The sequence below is a fragment of the Amblyraja radiata genome, chromosome 12, assembly GCF_010909765.2.
Source record: "Amblyraja radiata isolate CabotCenter1 chromosome 12, sAmbRad1.1.pri, whole genome shotgun sequence".
Classification (NCBI taxonomy): domain Eukaryota; kingdom Metazoa; phylum Chordata; class Chondrichthyes; order Rajiformes; family Rajidae; genus Amblyraja; species Amblyraja radiata.
Genome location: NC_045967.1, coordinates 56155788 through 56177329, shown reverse-complemented (window position 1 = coordinate 56177329; position 21542 = coordinate 56155788). Strand labels below are relative to the sequence as shown.

The window sequence follows — 21542 nt, the reverse complement described above, 5'->3', positions numbered from 1 at the left end:
TTTTAAAAATACCCATTGACTTGGCCTCTACAATCTTCCCTGGAAAAGAATTGCACAGATTCACCACCCTCTGACTAAATAAATTCCTTCTCAACTCCTTCCTAAAGGAATGTCCTTTAATTCTGAGGCTATGACCTCTAGTCCTAGACTTTCCCACAAGCGGAAACATCTTCTCTACATCCACTCTATCTAAGCTTTTCACTATTCGGTACGTTTCAATGAGGTCCCCCGTCATTATTCTAAACTCCAGCGAGTACAGGCCCAGTACTGTCAAACGCTCATCATAAGTTAACCCATTCATTCCTGGGATCATTCTTGTAAAACTCCTCTGGACCCTCTCCAGAGCCAGCACCTTAAGGATGTGGTAACTTGGATTGTAGAGATCCTATTGTTGGGGATTGAATTTAAAGATATACAAGATCATAGGCATGAAAAGATCATTTGTTAGAATAGAGTGTCAGTTTGAGATGGTCTTCCCATACACTCGCTGCCCCTTTGTTTCTGAGTGGCAGAAATTGTGAAGTGTTGACCAAGTAGCCGTGGTTGAATTTTGTGGATGAAGCACAGTGCAGTGATGATGGAGAGAGAAAATAGTAAGGATGGAGGACTGGAAGCGAATCAAGCAGACTGCACCCAGAGAAACAGTTCCTTGTTTCCACTTATTATGGATAGCGTTGTGCTCGACTACTGCTGCTGCAGAACTCATCCAGGCAAGGAATGATCATTCTCTTACTTTCCCAAACACTGCCGTGCAGATGGTGAAATGGAAAAGTTTTGTGTTGCTGCATATTTCCCAGCCTTGGGATCTGATCTTGGAACCACAGTATGCGGCTGATCCATATTAATTAATGGTGATCTCACCCTTTTCGCACTACCTTCAGAACACTAGCGGTGAAAGATTTAACAATGGTAATACAAGAGGAGTCATTCATTGCTACTTGGCACTTATGCCTGAATTATGCCTATGTCTTTCAGCAGTATTTAGTTATAAACAGCTTCTCTTTTTTTGGGTTCCAAATTAACGTAGAATAAATAGCAACCATGATGAACCACTGATGAAGCTGCTGAAGATGAATGGGCCCGAAACATTACTCTGAGAGATTCCTGAAGAAATATCCTGGGGTGAAGTGAATAATCCCCAACATCACAACCATCTTGCTCTCTGGAACATGCAAGATAAACCATTGGAGAAATTGCCACTTGAAACCCACTGACTTTAGTTTTACCCATGCTCCACGATGTCAAGTCCAATCACACACTGGAAAGGCTTTCATGAGAACTGGATCAGAGTTCTTCAGAATGTATTTGCTACCGACAACTTCCATTAACTCAAGACTCAGCCACCTTGGTCAATGGTAGAATCAATAGGTAATTCTTAATAACGGACAATGAAACCTTCTCCCAGAATCATTTAGTTTATTGTCACGTGTACCGAGGTACAGTGAAAAGTTTTTTGTTGCGTGCTATCCATCAGCAGAATGACAATACATGATTACAATCGACTCATTTACATGATAAGAGAATAAAGTTTAGTGCAAGGTAAAGCCAGCAAAGTCCAATCAATGGAAGTCTGAGGGTTATGCCCCTGTCCCACTTAGGAAACCTGAACGGAAACCTCTGGAGACTTTGCGGCCCACCCAAGGTTTCTGTGCGGTTCCCGGAGGTTGCAGGTGGTTGCCGGAGGTTGCAGGTAGCGGAAGCAGGTAGGGAGACTGACAAAAACCTCCGGGAACCGCACGGAAACCTTGGTTGGGGCGCAAAGTCTCCAGAGGTTTCCGTTCAGGTTTCCTAAGTGGGACAGGGGCATTACCAAAGAGGTAGTTAGTAGTTCAGTGCTGCTCTCTGGTTGTGGTAAGATTTTCAGAAAGGTATGTTGATTAATTAGTCGAGGGAAGGGAGCGGGTGACAATCAGCAGGCAGTTTTGCTGCTCATATCTGACCCATGATCCGGTGTCAAGGTTGTAGATTCCAAGAGAATTCTTCCCGATTATATTCAATATGTCCTCTCTTTTGTGGCATGCTCTACTGGTAGGACAACGCATACCTATAAGGATCATGATGAAGGGGTTGAAGAGTCTTTTGATTTTGGGTGTACCATTATGTTAAGCCTTTACTTGACTACTCTGTCGGGCAAAACACCCAATTTGAGCAGTTGATCTGAGATATTAAGGAGCTCGAAGGGCATTTTGGCAGCAACTGACGTTGCCAGTTCTGAATGTATTACCCAATCATATTACTGGATTCCTTTTATTTAAATCTTGGGAAGTTGATAAAACTGCCTCTGTTACCATCAAGCATTTTCAATATTTCAACTAGACTTCAGTAGGGCACTCCTTCCAAGTCTATATCTAATGATTGAACACATCCAATTTAAAGATTACTGTTGTGCCAATGTAAACATCTTTCACCAATTCAAAGTGCAGACATACACACACTCAGTAGCTGGGATAAAATTATAGCTTAGCAACAAGAACTAGCTGAACTCTCAACAAATTGTTGAGTGGATATACTGCAGAGATTCAAAGATCAAAGAGTTTCATTATTTATACTGTATTGTGTTTTCAGCTCTTGGAAAAAAAAATGATTTTAGATGGCCTGCTTTGATAGAAGCATCTTGTGGGACTTCAGACCCACAGCAGGGATAACCCGGGTTTGTTATTTGCATCCTCAATCCTTTTTTTTGCTACATCACAATTTACTGACCATGGATGTAGATGCGTGTTAAAGGCTAAGGCTATCTCTTTGCCTGTGACTCTACATATAAAGGAACAGTAAAGCTGATGTACACAGATCTAACTGAGACAATGACAATAAATTTGAATACAATACAATCAGGATTGTGTATTTGGCTGTTCAAACTTTGCGGGTGGTGGAAGCTACAGATGGTTAAAATTTACCTTAGGTCGTGAGAAGAGGGAGTCAATGAAAATACCATCAATGAATCCAAACATTGAGCCCAGCTAGAAAGCATGGGTACAGAACTCAACTCAGATGATAATAAGCATTGTCAAATAACTTTGTAACGCTTTAGAATTCATGCCCTCACTGGGAAGTGACCCAAGGACAACATAGTAGCTTTGGTAGTCCTGCATTCAGCTTACAGACGAACAGGCAATGGGACAGGGTTCGAAACACAAGGTTGGACAATAGACAATAGGTGCAGGAGTAGACCATTCAGCTCTTCGGGCCAGCACCGGCATTCGATGTGATCATGGCTAATCACCCCCAATCAGTACCCCGTTCCTGCCTTCTCCCCATATCCCCTGACTTATTAAGAGCCCTATCTAGCTCTCTCTTGAAAGAATCCAGAGAACCAGCCTCCACCGATCTCTGAGGCAGAGAATTCCACACTCATAACTCTCTGAGAGAAAAAGTGTTTCCTCGTCTCCGTTCTAAATGGCTTACCCCTTATTCTTAAACTGTGGCCCCTGGTTCTGGACTCCCCCAACACCGGGAACATGTTTCCTGCCTCTAGCGTGTCCAAACCCTTAATAATCTTATATATTTCAATAAGATCCCCTCTCGTCCTTCTAAACTCCAGAGTATACTATGTTGGGCTCACAAGAATATAATCTTTAGTTTAAGAGCTTTAGTGACGCTGAAGATGCTTCTTCACTGGAGAAGTGAACAAAATACCCAAAAGCTGGTCAACAGTGTCCCCCTTTCTCAATAGTAAACTCAAATGTCTCAGTGATAAAAGCAGGAGTAACTCAGCGGGACAGGCAGCATCTATGGAGAGAAGGAATGGGTGATGTTTCGGGTCGAGACCATTCTCTCAGTGATAGTCTGGGCTTCAAGGAAATGCATTTTCCAGAGGCAAAAATGACAGAGAATCACTTCAAGCCAGACAGCCTCGAAATCTAAGACACAGCTCAGGAGGAAGACTTTCAACTTTATTGTATTTATACTGATCAAGCAGACTTTCATCTTGAAGAACATATCCCTATGTATTTCCAACATTAGAGATAATTTTAATATTTTTCTTGTGCTGTATTCCAAAGGGTTACAGGCCTAAATTTACTGGGAACAGTTCAAAAGGAAAATGCTCTCAGCCTTTTAAATCTCTTCCCTAGATTGATGTAAGTTCCCAGACTGGTTAAGAAGTTATGTTCATTTTTCTCCACTAGAGCAAAGTTTAACTTAAAACTTGAGAGGAGTTTCCGAACAAAATATTTAGTATTTGAATGATTCACAAGCCAATGCAATGAAAAAATTAATCTATTAAGAAATGGCTGCAAATTTAATCCTTGCGAGCTTTTAGATTGGACAACACATTTCTTGGACCTTGGAATTCAAGTACATGTCCATGCAACTGGTTAGCACAGGAATCAGCATTGCACCTCATGCAAGTACAGAGACAGACGACAACCAAGGTGAACTTGGACGATGGAGAATCGTTATTGGTAGAACTGCGGAATAGCCATGGGCAGAAAATGCTTGTTGGGAGTTGTATACAGACCACCAAACAGCAGTTTGGAGGTTGGGGATAGCATCGAGCAGGAATTCAGGGATGCGTGTTGCAAAGGTACAGCGGTTATCATGAGTGACTTTAATCTACATATAGATTGGGCCAACCAAATTTGTAACAGCGCTGAGAAGGAGAATTCCCTGGAATATATACAGGATGGTTTTTTTAAAACAATATGTATAGGAACCGGCTAGAGGGCAGGCCATCCTAGACTGAGTATTGTGTAATGAGGAAGGATTAGTTAGCGATCTTGTTGTGCAAAGCCCCTTGGGCAACAGTGGCCATAATATGGAGCAAGGAGGTCCTACTGTAGTTGTACAGGGTCCTGGTGAGACCACACCTGGAGTATTGTGTGCAATTTTGATCTCCTAATTTGAGGAAAGTCATTATTGCTATTGAGGGAGTGCAGCGTAGGTTCACCAGGTTAATTCCCGGGGTGGCAGGATTGAGGTATGATGAAAGAATGGGTCAGACAAAAGTGCTGGAGAAACTTAGCGGGTGCAGCAGCATCTATGGAACAAAGGAAATAGGCAACGTTTCGGGCCGAAACCAATGGGTCAACTGGGCTTGTATTCACTGGAATTTAGAAGGATGAGAAGATACCTCCCGATGTTGAGGGAGTCCAGAACCAGGGGTCATAGTTTACGAATAAGGGGTAGGCCATTTAGGACTGAGATTAGGAAAAACTTTTTCCACCCAGAGAGTTGTGAATCAGTGGAATTCTCCGCCACAGAAGGCAGTGGAGGCCAATTCATTGGATGATTTCAAGAGAGTTAGATTTAGCTCTTAGGGCTAAGGGAATCAAGGGATATGGGGAAAAAGCTGGTTCGGGGTACGATCAGTCATGACCATATTGAATGGTGGTGCTGGCTCGAAAGGCTGAATGACACAGTTATTAGGATGGAGAGTGACACTGGTGTCCACTAGTGTCCTGAACTTAAAGAAAGGAGACTTTGAAGGTATGAGACGGGAATTGGTTCAGATAGGCAGGCAAATTATATTTAAAGGGTTGACGGTGGAGATGCAATGACAAAGATTTAAAGACCGCATGGATGAATTGCAAAAATTGTTCTTCCGTCTGGTGAAAAAATCAAATGCAGAAGCCAGCTCAACCGTGGCTAACGAGAGAACTCAAGGATAGTGTTAAATCCAAGGAAGAGGCATATAAATTGGCCAGATGAAGGAGCAAACCGGGGGACTGGGAGAAATTTAGAACTCAACAGAGGAAGACAAAGGGGTTAGTTAAGAGGAGGAAAAAAGAGCATGAAAGAAAGCTTGCGAGGAATATAAAAACGGACTCTAAAAGCATCTTTAGATATGTAAACAGGAAAAGATTAGTGAAGACTAACTTATAGGTCCATTACAACAGACAGGTGAATCTATAATAGGAAACAAGGAAATGGCAGAACAGTTAAACAAATATTTTGGTTCTGTCTTAAGGAAGACACAAACAATCTCCCGGAAATACGAGGATCTAGTGGGAGGGAGAATCTGAAGGGAATCCACATTAGTCAGGAAATTGTGTTAGGTAAACTGTTGGGACTGAAGTCAGATAAATCCCCAGGGTCTGATGGTCTGCATCCCAGAGCACTCAAGGAGGTGGGCCTAGAAATTGTGGATGCATTGATGATCCTTTTCCAATGTTCTCTCGACTCTGGATTAGTCCCTGTGGACTGGAAGCAGCCAATGTAACTCCAATTTTTAAGAAAGGAGGGAGAGAAAATGAGAAATTATAGACCAGTTAGCCTTACATCGGTAGTGGGGAAGATGCTTGAGTCGATTATTAAAGATGTTATAGCAGCGCATTTTGAAAGCAGTGACAGGATCGATCAAAGTCAGCATGGATTTAAGAAGAGGAAATCATGCTTGACTAATCTTCTGGAATTTTTTGAGGGTGTAACAAGTAGAATGGATAATGGAGAGCCAGTGGATGTGGTGTCTCTCACAAGAGATCAGTGTGCGAAATTAGAGCACATGGTATTGGGGGTATGGTATTGGGGCAGACAGTAAGCAAAGAGTAGGAATTAAAGGGTCCTTTTCAGAATGGCAAGCAATGACTAGTGGGGTACCGCAAGGCTCAGTGCTGGGGAATTAAATGTGACATCTCCAAGTTTGCGGATGATACAAAATTGGGTGGCAGTGTGAGCCGCGGGGAGGATGCTATGAGGATGCAGGGTGACTTGGATAGGCTGGTTGAGTGGGCAGATGCAGTATAATGAGGATAAATGTGAGGTTATCCACTTTGGTGGCAAGAACAGGAAGGCAGATTATTATCCGAATGGTGTCAGATTAGGAAAAGGGGGGGGGAGGGGGGGTGCAAGAGACCTGGGTGTGCTTGAACATCAGTCACTGAAAGTAAGCATGCAGGTACAGCAGGCAGTGAAGAAAGTTAATGGCATTTTGGCCTTCCTAGCGAGAGGATTTGAGTTTAGGAGCATGGAGGTCCTACTGCAGTTGTACAGGGCCCTGGTGAGACCGCACCTGGAGTACTGTGTGCAATTTTGGTCTCCTAATTTGAGGAAGGACATTATTGCTATCGAGGGAGTGCAGGGAAGGCTCACCAGGTTAATTCCCGGGATGGTGGAACTGACATATGATGAAAGAATAGGTTGACTGGGCTGGTATTCACTGGAATTTAGAAGGATGAGAGGAAATCTTTTAGAAACATATAAAATTCTTAAAGGATTGGACAGGCCAGATGCAGGAAAAATGTCCCCGATGCTGTTGGAGTCCAGAAACAAGGGCCACAGTTTAAGAATAAGGCGTAGGCCATTCAGGACTGAGATGAGTTAACCCAGAGAGTTGTGAATCTGTGGAATTCTCTGCCATAGAAGGCAGTGGAGGCTAATTCACTAGATGTTTTCAAGAGAGAGTTAGATTTAGCTCTTGGGACTAAAGGAATCAAGTGATATGGGGAAAAAGCATGAACAGGGTACTGATTTTGGATGATCAGCCATGATTGTATTGAATGGTGGTGCTGGCTTGAAGGGCCAAATTGCCTACTCCTGCACCTATTTTTCTAACTATTTCTTCTACTCAAGGATTGCTGTCCTTCAATACACAAAGTTTGTTGATTACTTTTCACAGCTGGGGATTGTGTATGCAGAGACCTGCTCAACTGATTAGGTTGAATACCTCCTATTTAAAAATTAATTTGTTGTTACCTCAGTAAATATTGAGCTAGAATTTGCTGTCAAAATCATTTCAAGCAGAGACTTTGTGCAGTTGCTTGAACTGCATCACTGGTCGTTGAGATTGATTTAAAAAAAGGGCCACCCCCGTCTCTCCGTACATTGGACAATAAAATCACCAGAAAAAGAGTCAAGAGTATTTTATTGTCATATGTTCCAGATAGAACAATTACATTCTTAATTGCTGCAGCACAACGGAATATGACAATATAGTACACTGTAAACAATATAATAAATCGAGAGAGTTACAAGCAAAGAACCATTTTTAACAATGTGATACGTTGATGACTGATATAGGATCAAAAATGTGTGTGTGGACTCTTCAAATCTGGAAAGATCTGAGGACGTTTAAGAAATGTTGAATGTTATATTATTACTTTTGCTCATATCATTTTTGTCCTCAATTTATTTTTTGTCCGTTTCAATCTCAGTGACAGATTTTGGAGCTTAAATTAACCCAACTATTCATCGTGATGAAAAAGGAGACACATAGTTGCTTGCCTTTCTTGTTTTGCTCTGCTACCGGCTTGCACTTTCAGCAACTTTGTGAGATGTTTCTGCAACGTTAGCGAAACAAACCTCACAACTGGCCGACACGAAAGGATGCCCAGTTGCAGCACATTTTGGACCAGAGCAGTTATTAAATCTAGAATATATTCATTGTGAAATACGATTTTAGCGATAAATTGTTTCTTTGTTTAATTTATAAAATCTGACGAATTTTAATATCAACCCATGACCAATTCCACGTTTTGTCTAAAAGGTTTGTTATAAAAATGTGCTGTCATTTGTGGTACTTGACCTGATATCAAACAATCACTCCAACAAACTAGAGCTAATGGAGAACAAGCAGATAAAATCATTTGCCTGTGTACATCTATCTCCGTCTATGTTCAACAGAGTGAAGGCAGAAGTCGATCAGACCAGATGAGTGGGGAAGGACCAAGAAAGCAATGACGGTTCCACATGGAAAATCTTTGTTTGCAGCTCAGACTCCAAATCACAGCCACCAACTCCAGCAAACCGACCATTTGAATCTTGACATCCTATCCAATCTGACACGTGTTTGCTCTGTTACCCATATTAGCTTAACTTCACACCACTCCACTCCAATTCAGCTCATCCGCTCCTGAATTAATGCTTTTGCTGCATCAATCAACCATTTTAACACTCTGCTTTAGCCTTGCATAACATGATTTCACCCAAAATTCTGCTGCTGAATCCTATTTCAATTCAAATCTCGTGTCGGTCACTCATCACCTCTGTGCTTTCTCAACTCGAATTTTATAAATGCTCATTCTTTTTCTTTTATATGGCAAATACCACTAGACGCAGGATTAGAATGGTAATGCTTCATACCAAAAGGACTGTGTATGACTTTAAAACAGTGATAGACAATAGAAAATAGGTGGAGTAGGCCATTCGGCCCTTCGAGCCAGCACCGCCATTCAATGTGATCATGGCTGATCATGGTGATGTATTAAACCAGCCTGTGTCTAGGTGCTGGGAGATATAATTAGCAACACCTAAACTTTCTCCACCTTGATTTCGACTCAGCTAATGCAATTCATGAAACATAGAAAATAGGTGCGGGAGTAGACCATTCAATATGCCTGATCATCCAAAATCAGTACCCCGTTCTGGCTTTATCCCCCATATCCCTGGTTTCCCTTAGCCCTAATAGCTAAATCTAACATTTATATGAACGTTTATACAAAATCTTGATTGTTATAGGTAAAATTTCATTTAATCATTTAGATTTTACATGCTCCTAAATCATGGATATTGAACTTCTAGATAGTAGCTAAATTCAAATAAAGCCTTGCTTACAAATAAGACGACTTGCTATTTAGATAAATATCATTAAATTGGCACGTTGTAGATACGCCATGAGTGATCACAAGGGTTTTTTAGACATGGAACTTTTACATTCAAACGTGAATGGCAGCATACTCACCTCAATGTGAAGTTTGTTGGTTTAAGTACCAAAAGGGACTTAGGTTTTGAAGGAATGCTGCATTGATAGAGGACAATGCTGTTTTTCAGAAGAATTGTTCAACTAAATCCCCATTTGCCCAATGAGCTATGCTCCACTTCAAAGAAAACTTATCTGTGCCATGCCTGATGTAACACTAAACACAGTAGCTGATGCTACTCTGGACAAACTGGCCGTCCAGTACAATAACTACACCTCAGAACTAGTTGCACAATGATTTGAGTTGCTCCAAGGTTATGAAAGGTATTATAATAAATCTAAGTATCCCTATTAAGCAGAACTTACATATGCCCACTGATCTTGGAGAATCGGTTGCATGTTAGTATTTACAAAAAAATATTTTCGCTCTTTTGTGTTGGTAAGCAGTGCACATATTAAATCTCAATTTACAGAATCTACCTTGAATACTTTTTACGTCAAGCCCAAAAATCATTCCAATCTGAAAATCTGCAACTATATACGCAGCTTATTTTTCAGTAGTCAGTAGGAATAAAAACATTTTTTCATACTTTTGTCCATGAACCAAGTTCAATGTTTAAGATTGAGAGACTATTCTGAATAAATTCCACCCAAACAGTGTGCTTTTATAAGAGCATCTGATAAAAAGAATAGTCCTCTGCTCAGACTGTAATCAATTGCTTTACTTGAACAACTTTCTGGCCTCGAACAAGTAAAAATATCAGGTTTGAAAACTTGATTAAGAAAAACATTAACATCATTATTCATTGAAATTATTTCTATCCAGGGTAGTAATTGAAAAGTAAACTTTGTGACACTGAATAGATCGTGGTTACCATGTTACTTGAGTTGCATTACCAATGTATATTTCTGCAGTAGATATCTGCATCATGTTCGAACTTGATCTGGAGTTAGCTTCAATGAATCACATTAACTTTCGCTCCAGAGTCACATTATGCCTTAACTGTGGACCGTTCTTGTAAGTGCGGTGAAAGTGTTTAACAACAATGGCACCAGCGTAATGTAAATGGACTTGCACTTTTCTCCCCAAAATCAATGCTCGCTGGGTCAGCCAGCATTTATTACCCATCACCAATTACACTTGAGCCCTATTTATGTGGAAAAGCTGTAGTGTATGATGAACGTGCTCCCACTGAACTGGGGTCAATAAGCTCCAGAATTTAGTTGCAGGAACCAGAGAAAGGATGACTACATTCTCACAAATCAACCGGCCTGTTCAACACTTCAACAGCTTTGATGGAAAAATAATTTGTCAGTATTTTTAAATAATTAAAGATTGTGAAATGTTCATGTTTATATGGACTTGGATCCCCTTCTCTGCAAGTCACTGACAGCTAACATGCAGGGGCAATTTGAAAAAAAAATGGTACATTGGCCTTTAATGCCTTGGCAGAAGCTCACCTGGAGTATTGTACAGATCAATAAGCAGAAATCAGGTGCAAAACAACAGGCAACTTACTCAGGACTAAAGTGAAGAGACACTTCTTTATATGGAGCATGTTCTTTGAAATTCTCTACCCTAGACCTGTCCGTGTTGAGTCAATGATTACATTCACAGCTGAGGCAGATAGATTTCCATACAACAAAATACAGGAAAATACTCAAGCTAATAGAGCTGCTGCCTTATGGCTCCAAAGACCCAAGTTCAATCCTGACCTCAGGTGCTGTCTTTGTGGAGTTTGCGCATTCTCCCTGTGACTTACGTCCTACATCCCAAACACATGCGGGTTTGTAGGTTAAGTGTCCTCTGTAAATCGCCTCTCGTGTGTAGAGAATGGATGAGAAAGTGGGATAACAGAACAAGTGTGAATGGTCGATTGTCAGCATGGGCTCAGTGGGCCGAAGGGCCCGTTTCCATGCGGTGTCTCTAAATTAAACTAAAAAGTAAAATGCTGCGTAAAGTTGATTCACCACAATCTTGTTCAAAGATGGTGCAAACTCTCGGGGCTGAAAGGACTGCCTCTATTATTTCTCACCATATAACAATTACAGCACGGAAACAGGCCATCTCGACCCTTCTAGTCCGTGCCGAACACGTATTCTCCCCTAGTCCCATATACCTGCGCTCAGACCATAACCCTCCATTCCTTTCCCGTCCATATAACTATCCAATTTATTTTTAAATGATAAAAACGAACCTGCCTCCACCACCTTCACTGGAAGCTCATTCCACACAGCCACCACTCTCTGACTAAAGAAGTTCCCCCTCATGTTACCCATGTCACGTTCTTATTTGCTGTCCACACAAAAACTGTAAAGGCCAGTAGAATGGGGAAGACGAGAAAAAATACATACTGTTGCGTGCCACTGATATTCAGACAGACAAGTGTGAATGGTCGATTGTCAGCATGGGCTCAGTGGGCCAAAGGGCCCGTTTCCATGTGGTATCTCTAAATTAAACTAAAAAGTAAAATGCTGCGTAAAGTTGATTCACCACAATCTTGTTCAAAGATGGTGCAAACTCTCGGGGCTGAAAGGACTGCCTCTACTATTTCTCACGTTCTTATTTGCTGTCCACACAAAAACTGTAAAGGCCAGTAGAATGGGGAAGACGAGAAAAAATACATACTGTTGCGTGCCACTGATATTCAGACAGAAATGAAATTTTAAAAAGTAATGGGAGGCTCTACTTTTTTTTAATCTTGCTGGACAAATGTCCACTGGGTGTGATATTTTGTTCGTTCACCACCACCCTTACAGATAACAGTTTCAGAGTTTACTATGCTACTGTAGAAGCCTGTTGTTTAAATTGGAGATACAACAGGGAAACAGGCCCTTGAGCCCACCAAATCCACGCCGACCATCGATCCCCTATTCACATTCGTTCTGTTATCCCACTTACTCATCCACTCCATACACACAAGGGGCGATTTACAGAGGCCAACTAACCTACAAACCCGCAAGTCTTTCAGATGTGGGAGAAAACCAGGGCACCCAGAGGAAACCTACACTATCACAGGGAGAACGTGCAAACTCCAGACAGAAAACACCCAAGGCCAGGATTGAACCCGAATCTCCAGCGCTGTGATTGCAAACTTTGGTTCCTACAACACCGAGATACTCCTCAAAGGCCAACTCTCTGGCCTCGCCTCTACCTTCCCACTCCCCTCTCTCTGCCCCCAGCCCATCTCTCCGTCCCCACACCCAACCTCCCACTCTCTGTCCCCCTCTCCCTCCCACTGGCCCCTCTAGCCGCCCCAGAACAGCACGGAGTGGGCAGCCTGATGTTGCCGAGACTGCGAGGAACAACCGGTCAAACCCCCGCCGACCGCCCCGGGATTCAACAGGCGCCGAGATCCCGGCAGCTGAGGCCGTGCGCTGCCCCCCCCCCCCCCCCCACACCCCCCACCGAGGCCCGGACCGGACCGCGTCCCCCCCGCACCCACCCCTCTCCTCCATCACTCCCTCCGTCCCCTGCCCCTGCCCCTCCATCACGTCCCCCATACACTCCGCCCCCTCCCCTCACCCCGCGGCCCGGTCCCCGCACCCAGACCAGGCCAGGTCGCTGCTGCCCGGGTTCCAGATCCGAGCCAGGCCGCTCCGCAGGCCCCAGACACAGATACAGACCCAGGCCCGAGGCCCGAGGCCGCCGCTCACCTGAGACGCCATGGCGACCGGCTCCCGGCCTCGACAGCACCGGGCATGCGCACTGGCGGCTCGGGCTCGCCAGCGGGGGCGCGCTGAGAGAGACGCGGGGGCGCGCACAGCTTGGACACCATCCATGGCCATGAAGGCCGCTCTCCAGGGACTTGAGGCAGGACGTGTGAACATCTGATAGACACAAACAGCTGGAGTGAATCAGCGGGACAGGCAGCATCTCTGCCCTTCCTTGCTACACATTTCATGTGGACATCCTGAGCCCAGGGCCCTCCATAAAGCCAACAAGCAGGAGGCCAGCAAGGCCACACCATGGCCCCAACCTCCCCCACCCCACACTCCCACATTGTCCTTCATGTCCAACAAGATCTTGCTGGAATCGAGCCACATCCAAGGGATATTTGGAAAACTGTTGGGTCTCCACTCATTACTTGAGTGGAATTTAAAGTTACAGCACGGAAACAGGCCGTTTGGCCCATCGAATCCACACCGACCATCCAAGATTCAAGATTCAAGTGAGTTTATTGTCATGCGTCCCAGATAGGACAATGAAATTCTTGCTTTGCTTCAGCACAACAGAATATAGAAGGCATGAATACAGAACAGATCAGTGTGTCCATATACCATTATATAAATATATACACACACGAATAAATAAACAGATAAGGTGCAAATAAACAGATAATGGTCTATTAATGTTCAGAGTTTTGTTTGAGTTGAGTTTAATAGTCTGATGGCTGTGGGGAAGCAGCTATTCCTGAACCTGGACGTTGCAGTCTTCTGGCTCCTGTACCTTCTACCTGATGGTAGCGGGGAGATGTGTGTGTGGCCAGGATGGTGTGGGTCCTTGATGATGCTGCCAGCCTTTTTGAGGCAGCGACTGCGATAGATCGTAGGGACTGCGATGGTAGGGCGGTCAGAGCCGAAGATGGACTGGTCAGTGTTTACTACATTTTGTAGTCTTTCACCCGTTCGCACTAGTTATATGTTATTCCACCTTCTCATCTACTTCCAACACACTTGGGGCAAATAAACTACCGACCCACAAGTCTTTGGGATGTGGGAGGAAGTCAGAGGAAAACCACATCAAGTCAAGTCAGATTTTATTCGTCACGTGCACATAAAGTGCAGTGAAATGAATTTGCCAGCAGCGGTACATTAAAAGAAAGAACACACAATACACAATAAAAAAATTAACACAAACATCCACCACAGCATTCATCACTGTGGTGGAATGCACAAAATTTGGTCAGTCCTCCTCCATTCTCCATGGTCACAGAGAGAAGGGGCAAACTCCACACTGGCAATGCCCAAGGTCAGGATTGAACACGGGTCTCTGGCGATGTGAGGCAGCAGTTCTACCAGCTTTCCACTGTGCTGCCCCTAAAGAGATTCATCATGTCACCAAATACACTAACAAACTTTTACAAATTAACTGTAGGAAGTCTCTTGACTGGTTGCATCATGGCCTGGTACAGCAATTCCAAAACACAGGGAAGCAAGAGGCTGCAGGGAGGGGTGGACCCAATTCAGGCCATCATGGGCATAGCCCTCACCACCATTGAATAAATCCAGGTGAGGTACTGCCTCAAGAAGGTGGCATTATCATCAGTAGAACCAGGATTTTGTCATAAATGCCATGTGCCTTTTCATGCCTTTTTTGATGATTTCACCAAGATAATGCATTTTTCACGATCAAGTGCCTTTTTTTGCCGTTTTGCTAAAACGTTGTGCTATTTTCTCTAGTTGTACCATGATTACAATGGTGTTTTCTATGTTAACACGTTAATATTAATTTTATTATTACCGTGTTAACATATATTATTTTAAATAAAATTTCCACCACCGGGGCGAAACCGGGGATGCCACCGTCGGTCGTTCATTCGTTCGTGCCGCTGCCCGCTGGTTTAAGCGGCCTTTTCACGGGGCGACTTGACGCAAGAGTTAACCGGAGTTTAACATCGTGGGAACCTCGTGCGATAACAGTGCGGCATTCGTGGACCACCGTGGACCACCGTAGCGCTAACGGCAGGTCATCGTGTAACTTGGTCACTCGGGAGAAAATTCAAGAAAGTTTGAATTTCTCCAAGAGTGACTTGTACACTTGTGGTTGAGTATTGCAACATTATATGAACGTAGTGGCCAGTGCGATATCCGTAATAACTCTTGCGGGTACCGTGGGAACTCCTGCGAACGGTGAACCCGGAAGCTGGACAGAGGGGACAGAAGGTGAGTAAAAATTATCTTATGTGGGATTGAATTTAAAAAATAAATAAAAATAAAGATTTGCATCCGCATATTGACATCAACTTATTCATGAGTTATGTTAATGAGATTCAAGAAAATAACTATAATCTTTAAAAGGGACTTTAAAAGGGACTTTACTGAAAGGTTACGCATTTTTATGGTCCGTGAGAAATCTTTCACATGTACTTCTTTGAGAGATACAGGTCGGAGTCCTCGGGTCCAGGGGTCCGGAACGCTACCAATCAATGTTGTACAGAGACCCGTGTAAGGAGTGAACTGCACATGCTGGTTTAAACCGAAGACAGACACAAAAAGCTGGAGTAACTCAGCGAGTCAAGCAGCATCTCTGGAGAAAAAAAGCTGATGTTTCGGGACGAGACACATCTTCAGACTCAATTCCGATTAGGCTGTCTGAAGAAGGGTTCCGGTGTTGGGGGAGTCCAGAACCAGGGTCCCAGTTTTACAGTCTACCGTGGGAACTCTTTAACTCAGTAAAGTAAAGTAGCCTTTATTGTCATATCAGCGCACAGGCAGCAGTTGACTGTTGCTCTATTCAGTTTCCCAGGGGGTCGGGACGGGACTGGAGTTGGGAGAGAAAGGTGGGGGAGTCGAGGGAGAGGAGGGGGAGACAGATGGGGGTGTCTTCATTTACTGACGGCGGGTGTCTGTCACTGAAACAGGCAGGTGAGATTTCACATCCACCTTGTGTGTGCCTCTCTCTCTCTCTCCCTCCCTCTTACACAGGCTGAGAGACTCTGCCTCTGTGAGTGTACGTCTCTTTCTCCCCCTCTCCCACACACAGTAAGACCGAGGTACTGTGCTCAGTCCATCTGTGTCTCCCACATACACAGTAAAATATGTCTCCAAATGAGCCAATTCAACCAAGGGAGGATATATATAGTGTGTGAAAAAAAAAGTTACATCATTTGTGTCACGTGTAGTTCACGATGTTCATTCAAGATTTAACGGGAAAGCTCGGGAAACGGACAAGTTCACTCGCACAAATAGCAGAAATGCCGAGTACCGTGGGAACTCTTTATCTACTGCCGTTATATCGTGCGAGACTCGTGCTGGACCACGACCTCTTCACTCTGGTGACATCTTGCGTCAACTCGCCCCGTGAAAAGGCCGCTTCAGTCTTCTCCAAGAACTTTTTAAGAAAGAACTGCAGATGCTGTAAAAATCAAAGGTAGACAAAAAATGCTGGAGAAACTCAGCGGGTGAGGCGGCATTGAGAATGAATAGGCGACATTTCGGGTCGAGACCCTTCTTCAGACTGATGTGGGGGTGGGACGGGAAAAAGAAAGAAAGAGGTGGATACAGTAGGACTAGAAGGAGGGAAGGGGAGGAGGGAGAAGACAATGTTGATACCGCTGGGGTGTAGACTATCCAAGCGAAATACCCAAGCTTGTCTCCTCAGTACATTTACTGCTGGCACCAGTCGCAAATCTGAGTTTTTGACTGATGCAAGGCATTCATTGATGCTGGAATTCCACTGTGGAAGTTGGAAAATAAATCTCTCAGAGGTTTTTTAGAGAAATACACAGAGGAACATATACCAAGCGAGTCATCGTTATGGAAAAATTATGTTGACAGGAACTTCAACATTGTTGTGCAGAAAATTAGAGATGAAATTGCATGCAACATAATATGGATCTCAATAGACGAGACAACCGATGCTGTGGGGAGATATGTTGCCAATGTGGTTATCGGTACACTAGAGGCAGGCCAACCATCAAAGAAGTATTTGTTGACATCGGAAGTATTGGAGGTCAAACAGCTCAACTATTGCTCAGTTGTTTACATCTTCACTTGCTGTACTTTGGCCAGAAGGTATAAAACAAGAGAATGTTCTTCTGTTTGTGACTGATGCAGCTCTGTACATGAAAAAAGCTGCTCATGCTCTTAAAGTTTTATTCCCCAAAAATGTTGCATTTGACATACTTAGCTCAAGGACTTCATAGAATTGCCAAGCACAGACGTAGCTTGTTTCCAAATGTCGATCGCCTAGTTTCCAATGTCAAGAAAACCTTCCTCAAAGCACCGTCACATGTGCAGTTGTTCAAGGAAATGGCACCCGAGATTCCGCTACGTCCTCAGCCCATTTTGATTAGGTGGGGTCCATGGCTCTCTGCTGTACTCTACTAGGCTACAAATTTTGCAAAGATAAAAAAAATCTTCATCTGTTTTGAAGAAGAAGAATCTGCAGCAGTCAGGATCGTCAGTGAAATCATGCAGAAAAATTCCCTCCACCGCTTCCAATTTTGCAAACTTCCCGCAAACTTGAGAAGCGTGGCGAAACATGCCTGCCTATTTCAAAGTTTTTTAGTGCCTAAACATCCTGGCTCTAATCATCAGGGCTGTGACCTCTCTCACTGCTACCATTGGGCAGGTGGTACAGAAACCTGAAGTCCAACTCCACCAGATTCAGGAACAGCTACTGCAGACATGAACTACTACTGTGAACCACTCTGCATGCTGATGTAAGGGATGGTACACTCAGTCTGCCTTGAGAACCTTTTGAAGGTTGATTCTTTCAAGTATAATGGTAAGAGATATACAACTTCTAAGCCAATTTCTATCAACTCATCACACCTTCTCGTCCTATTAAAGTTGGTATAGGTTAGATAAAGTGTGCAGGTGTAGCTACATGCAGGAACAATATCTCCAATTATCCTATTCGGGCGGGGTTGCTTATTTGACTACCAAATGCCTGAAACAACCGATTGCAAAGTGCATGGTGCAGGTTTTCACAAACACAGCAGTTCACCAAAGATTGAATTGCACAAGCATTGTAAAGAGCAACAAATTCACAGTTACTCATGGAGCAAAGACAATGCACTGTGAGAAGGAATGAGTGTGCCCACTCTATTATACACTTCGGAATAAGTTCAATGACTAAAATATATGCAGAGCAACACAATTTCCAGACTGGCAACTCGTGACAGAGTATTAGTGAAAAAACCCCAATTTGGTACCAAGATGCAGTACAGTGGCGCAGCGGGTAGAGCTAACAAAAAGATGGCGGCGCTGCCTTAGTAGCTGCGGCTCGCCTGCAGTCTGTTTTTTTAAACTTTTTTTTCTTTTTTTGTGTTGTTCTTTTGTCCTGTTTAGTTGATTTTTGGTTTATTATGTTGTGTATGTGGGGGTGGGGTGGGGGACACGTTTTTGGTCTCTTCCTTCGGGGGATGCGACTTCTTTTGTCGTATCCCCCGTCTCCGCCTGCGCCGAGACCTAATGGCGGAGCTGGCGGCCTCGGAGCTGGGGCAGCGGCAGCGGCGGCTGGGACAGCGGCAGCGGTAGCGACAGCGGCGGCCTGGCCTCAGAGCTGGGGCAGCGGCAGCGGCGGCTGGGACAGCGGCAGCGGCGACCAGAACTCGGAGCTGGGCAGTGGCAGCGGCGGCTGGGACGGCGGCAGCGGCAGCAACAGCGGCGGCCTGGCCTCGGAGCTGGGGCGGCGGCAGCGGCGGCCTGGCCTCGGAGCGGGGACAGCGACAGCGGCGGCCTGGCCTCGGAGCTGGGACAGCGGCGACCAGAACTCGGAGCTGGGGCACGTTCCGGCGGCAGCGGCCACTCGACCCGACCGCGGGCCCAGTGGACGACAGCGGCGGCTGGGACAGCGGCAGCAGCCTCGGCGCAGAGGGAAAATAAGAAGGGATGAGACAAAGACTTAAGACTTTTGCCTTCCACCACAGTGAGGAGGTGCCTGGTGAACTCACTGTGGTGGATGTTAATTTGTGTTTATTGTGTGTTTTGTCATTTTTACTATATGTGGGACTGCAAGGCAACAAAATTTCGTTCAGACCGCAAGGTTTGAATGACAATAAAGGCTACTTGTTACTTGTTGTTACTTGTTACAGCGCCAGAGACCCGGGTTCGACCCTGACCTCGGAGTCTGTCTGTGCAGAGTTTGCACACACTCTCTATGACCCTGTGGGTTTTCTCCGGGTGCTCCGGTTTCCTTCCATATCCCAAAAATGCACGTTTGTAAGTTAGTTGACTACTGCTGGAAATGGCCCTTAGTGTGTGGGGACTGGATGAGAAAGTGGTTAACATGGAACTAGTGGGAACGGGTGATCGATGGTCGGCATGGACTTGGTGTACTGAAGGTTCTGTTTCCATGCTGTACCTCTAAACTTAACTAAATGTTAAGATTTAGTCCAATGAGAGTTCCCATTGTGAATGGGACATGCCAATCAGTTTATAATTATTTTCATGAATTCTCTTCCTAAATTATCCTGACGTGTGGCGTAACATTTGTCACCACTTTCTCATCCCAAACAATGATATCCCTAATTTCCACACACAGTCATAATGGGTGGCTCCGTTAGCCATTCACGCAGCTTTAATAAAATTCAGTTCAAATCAATGTGCACGGTGGATTGTGTGTTTAATTGTCATTAATTATTTCTGAATTTCTTAGAAAATCACCCATGATTGTACACAGTAATGTATGGCTGCAGAAACGACATTTCATTTGGACCTCAAGGGGTCCAAATGACAATAAATTGAATTGTATTGTATCCTGGCTCTAATCATCAGGGCTGTGACCTCTCTCACTGCTACCATTGGGCAGGTGGTACAGAAACCTGAAGTCCAACTCCACCAGATTCAGGAACAGCTACTGCAGACATGAACTACCTGTACTACTGTGAACCACTCTGCATGCTGATGTAAGGGATGGTACACTCTCAGTCTGCTTTGAGAACCTTTTGAAGGTTGATTCTTTCAAGTATAATGGTAAGAGATATACAACTTCTAAGCCAATTTCTATCAACTCATCACACCTTCTCGTCCTATTAAAGTTGGTATAGGTTAGATAAAGTGTGCAGGTGTAGCTACATGCAGGAACAATGTCTCCAATTATCCTATTCGGGCGGGGTTGCTTATTTGACTACCAAATGCCTGAAACAACCGATTGCAAAGTGCATGGTGCAGGTTTTCACAAACACAGCAGTTCACCAAAGATTGAATTGCACAAGCATTGTAAAGAGCAACAAATTCACAGTTACTCATGGAGCAAAGACAATGCACTGTGAGAAGGAATGAGTGTGCCCACTCTATTATACACTTCGGAATAAGTTCAATGACTAAAATATATGCAGAGCAACACAATTTCCAGACTGGCAACTCGTGACAGAGTATTAGTGAAAAAAACCCAATTTGGTACCAAGATGCAGTACAGTGGCGCAGCGGGTAGAGCTAACAAAAAGATGGCGGCGCTGCCTTAGTAGCTGCGGCTCGCCTGCAGTCTGTTTTTTTAAACTTTTTTTTCTTTTTTTGTGTTGTTCTTTTGTCCTGTTTAGTTGATTTTTGGTTTATTATGTTGTGTATGTGGGGGTGGGGTGGGGGACACGTTTTTGGTCTCTTCCTTCGGGGGATGCGACTTCTTTTGTCGTATCCCCCGTCTCTGCCTGCGCCGAGACCTAATGGCGGAGCTGGCGGCCTCGGAGCTGGGGCAGCGGCAGCGGCGGCTGGGACAGCAGCAGCGGTAGCGACAGCGGCGGCCTGGCCTCAGAGCTGGGGCGGCGGCAGCGGCGGCTGGGACAGCGGCAGCGGCGACCAGAACTCGGAGCTGGGCAGTGGCAGCGGCGGCTGGGACGGCGGCAGCGGCAGCAACAGCGGCGGCCTGGCCTCGGAGCTGGGGCGGCGGCAGCGGCGGCCTGGCCTCGGAGCGGGGACAGCGACAGCGGCGGCCTGGCCTCGGAGCTGGGACAGCGGCGACCAGAACTCGGAGCTGGGGCACGTTCCGGCGGCAGCGGCCACTCGACCCGACCGCGGGCCCAGTGGACGACAGCGGCGGCTGGGACAGCGGCAGCAGCCTCGGCGCAGAGGGAAAATAAGAAGGGATGAGACAAAGACTTAAGACTTTTGCCTTCCACCACAGTGAGGAGGTGCCTGGTGAACTCACTGTGGTGGATGTTAATTTGTGTTTATTGTGTGTTTTGTCATTTTTACTATATGTGGGACTGCAAGGCAACAAAATTTCGTTCAGACCGCAAGGTTTGAATGACAATAAAGGCTACTTGTTACTTGTTGTTACTTGTTACAGCGCCAGAGACCC

At 44.7% G+C, this 21542-nt stretch overlaps 1 protein-coding gene across 1 annotated transcript in view; it reads right to left on the bottom strand.

The window, feature by feature from the left end:
• The window catches only part of apool (apolipoprotein O like), a 44756-nt gene extending 31396 nt beyond the window's left edge, over positions 1 to 13360 (bottom strand). Inside the window, exon 1 of the mRNA XM_033030832.1 lies at positions 13232 to 13360. Coding sequence (XP_032886723.1) covers positions 13232 to 13357 — 126 coding nt within the window. The 5' untranslated portion in view covers positions 13358 to 13360. The remainder of the gene's footprint in view (positions 1 to 13231) is intronic.
• Between the last annotated feature and the right edge of the window lie 8182 nt (positions 13361 to 21542).